The sequence below is a fragment of the Ursus americanus genome, chromosome 14 (genome assembly GCF_024610735.1).
Source record: "Ursus americanus isolate L20-20 chromosome 14, mUrsAme1.1.p, whole genome shotgun sequence".
NCBI lineage: Eukaryota > Metazoa > Chordata > Mammalia > Carnivora > Ursidae > Ursus > Ursus americanus.
In genome coordinates this window covers 49,024,534-49,026,034 of record NC_142140.1, presented here as the reverse complement: position 1 = coordinate 49,026,034, position 1,501 = coordinate 49,024,534, and the positions used below count along the sequence as shown (strand labels likewise).

The 1,501-nt window shown below is 45.3% G+C and overlaps 1 protein-coding gene across 1 annotated transcript; it reads right to left on the bottom strand.

Moving 5' to 3' along the window:
- Nucleotides 1–323: 323 nt before the first annotated feature.
- LOC123792312 (olfactory receptor-like protein OLF4) lies at nt 324–1,256 on the bottom strand. The gene has a single exon (XM_087866662.1). The coding sequence runs from the start codon at nt 1,254–1,256 to the stop codon at nt 324–326; it is 933 nt and encodes a 310-aa protein (XP_087722788.1).
- Nucleotides 1,257–1,501: the final 245 nt, after the last annotated feature.

Genomic DNA, 1,501 nt, shown 5'->3' with positions numbered 1-1,501 from the left:
TAAGAAATCCAACTTGCCCCATGTAAGATATGAAATTTCCAGCCATTTGTGCCCATGTAACTTACGAAATTTCCAGGGTGGGGAAAATACTGGATTAAAACAGATAAGGGGAAACTGTCAATATATCAGAGAGAAGAGAAGTTTAATAAAGTGAATTACATAAATGTACAGAGAAGTTGAATTCAAATGAATAGAAATGCCAGAAAATATATAGAAAGAGCAGATTCTACCTCCACAGCCTGGTCGAAGAATGGCAGGTCCAGGCTCTGAGGCTGTGAGCCCTGCAATCATGGGCACTTCTTCAACCCCAGGACGATGGGCCCTCACATCACTGGAACCCCAATGATTCTTTTCAGAGCCCTCTTTATGTCTCTGTTCCTCAGGCTGTAGATGAAGGGGTTCAGCATGGGGGTGACCACCGTGTACATCACCGAGGCCACTGCACTTGCATGGGAGCTCTGGGTAGCAGCAGAGCTAAGGTACACTCCTAAGCCCATACAAAAAAATAAGGAGACAACGGAGAGGTGAGATGCACAGGTGGAAAATGCTTTGTACTTGCCCTGAGCTGATGACATCCTATGTATGGAGGAACCTATCTTAGAGTAAGAGTAAAGGATCCCAGCCAGAGGACCACCACCCAACAGCACAGTTAGAAAATACATCACCATGTCATTAAGAAAGGTGTCAGAACAGGCAAGTTGAATCATCTGATTGGGTTCACAGAAAAAATGGGGGATTTCCACCTCTGTGCAGAAGGACAGCTGTAACACCATTAAGCTCTGTAACAAGGAATTAAGAACACTCATGATCCAGGACACCAGAACCAGCAGTCCACAGAGCCAGGGGTTAATGATGACCATGTAGTGCAGGGGGTGACAGATGGCCACAAAGCGGTCATAGGCCATCACACTCAGGAGAAAGTCATCAGAGCTTGAAAAGAGTAGGAAAAAGTATATCTGAGTGATACAACCTTCATAGGTTATGAGTTTGCTCTGAGTCTGGATGTTCCACAGCATCTTGGGGACGGTGGTGGAGGTGAAACAGATGTCGACAAAGGACAGGTTGGCCAGGAAGAAGTACATGGGGGTGTGGAGGTGAGAGTCAGAGCTGACGGCCAGGATGATGAGCAGGTTTCCAAACACAGTGATCAGGTACATGGAGAGGAAAAGGCCAAATAGGAGGGGCTGCAGTTTGGGGTCCTCTGATAATCCCAGAAGAAGAAACTCTGAAATTCGTGTGTCATTGTCTGTTTCCATGTGGTGGTGGAGACTACAAAGAAAGAAAAAAAATAGCATGATAATTTTTCATTTTTTAAATTTTCACTTAAATCCCAGTTAGTTAATATACAGTGTAATATTTCTTTCAGGTGGTCAGTATAGTGACTCAACACTCCATACAACACCCAGCGCTCGTCACAAGTGTCCTTCTTCATCCCCATCACCTATTTCACCCATCCCCCCACCCACCTCTCCTCTGGTAACCAGCAGTGTGTTTTCTGTAG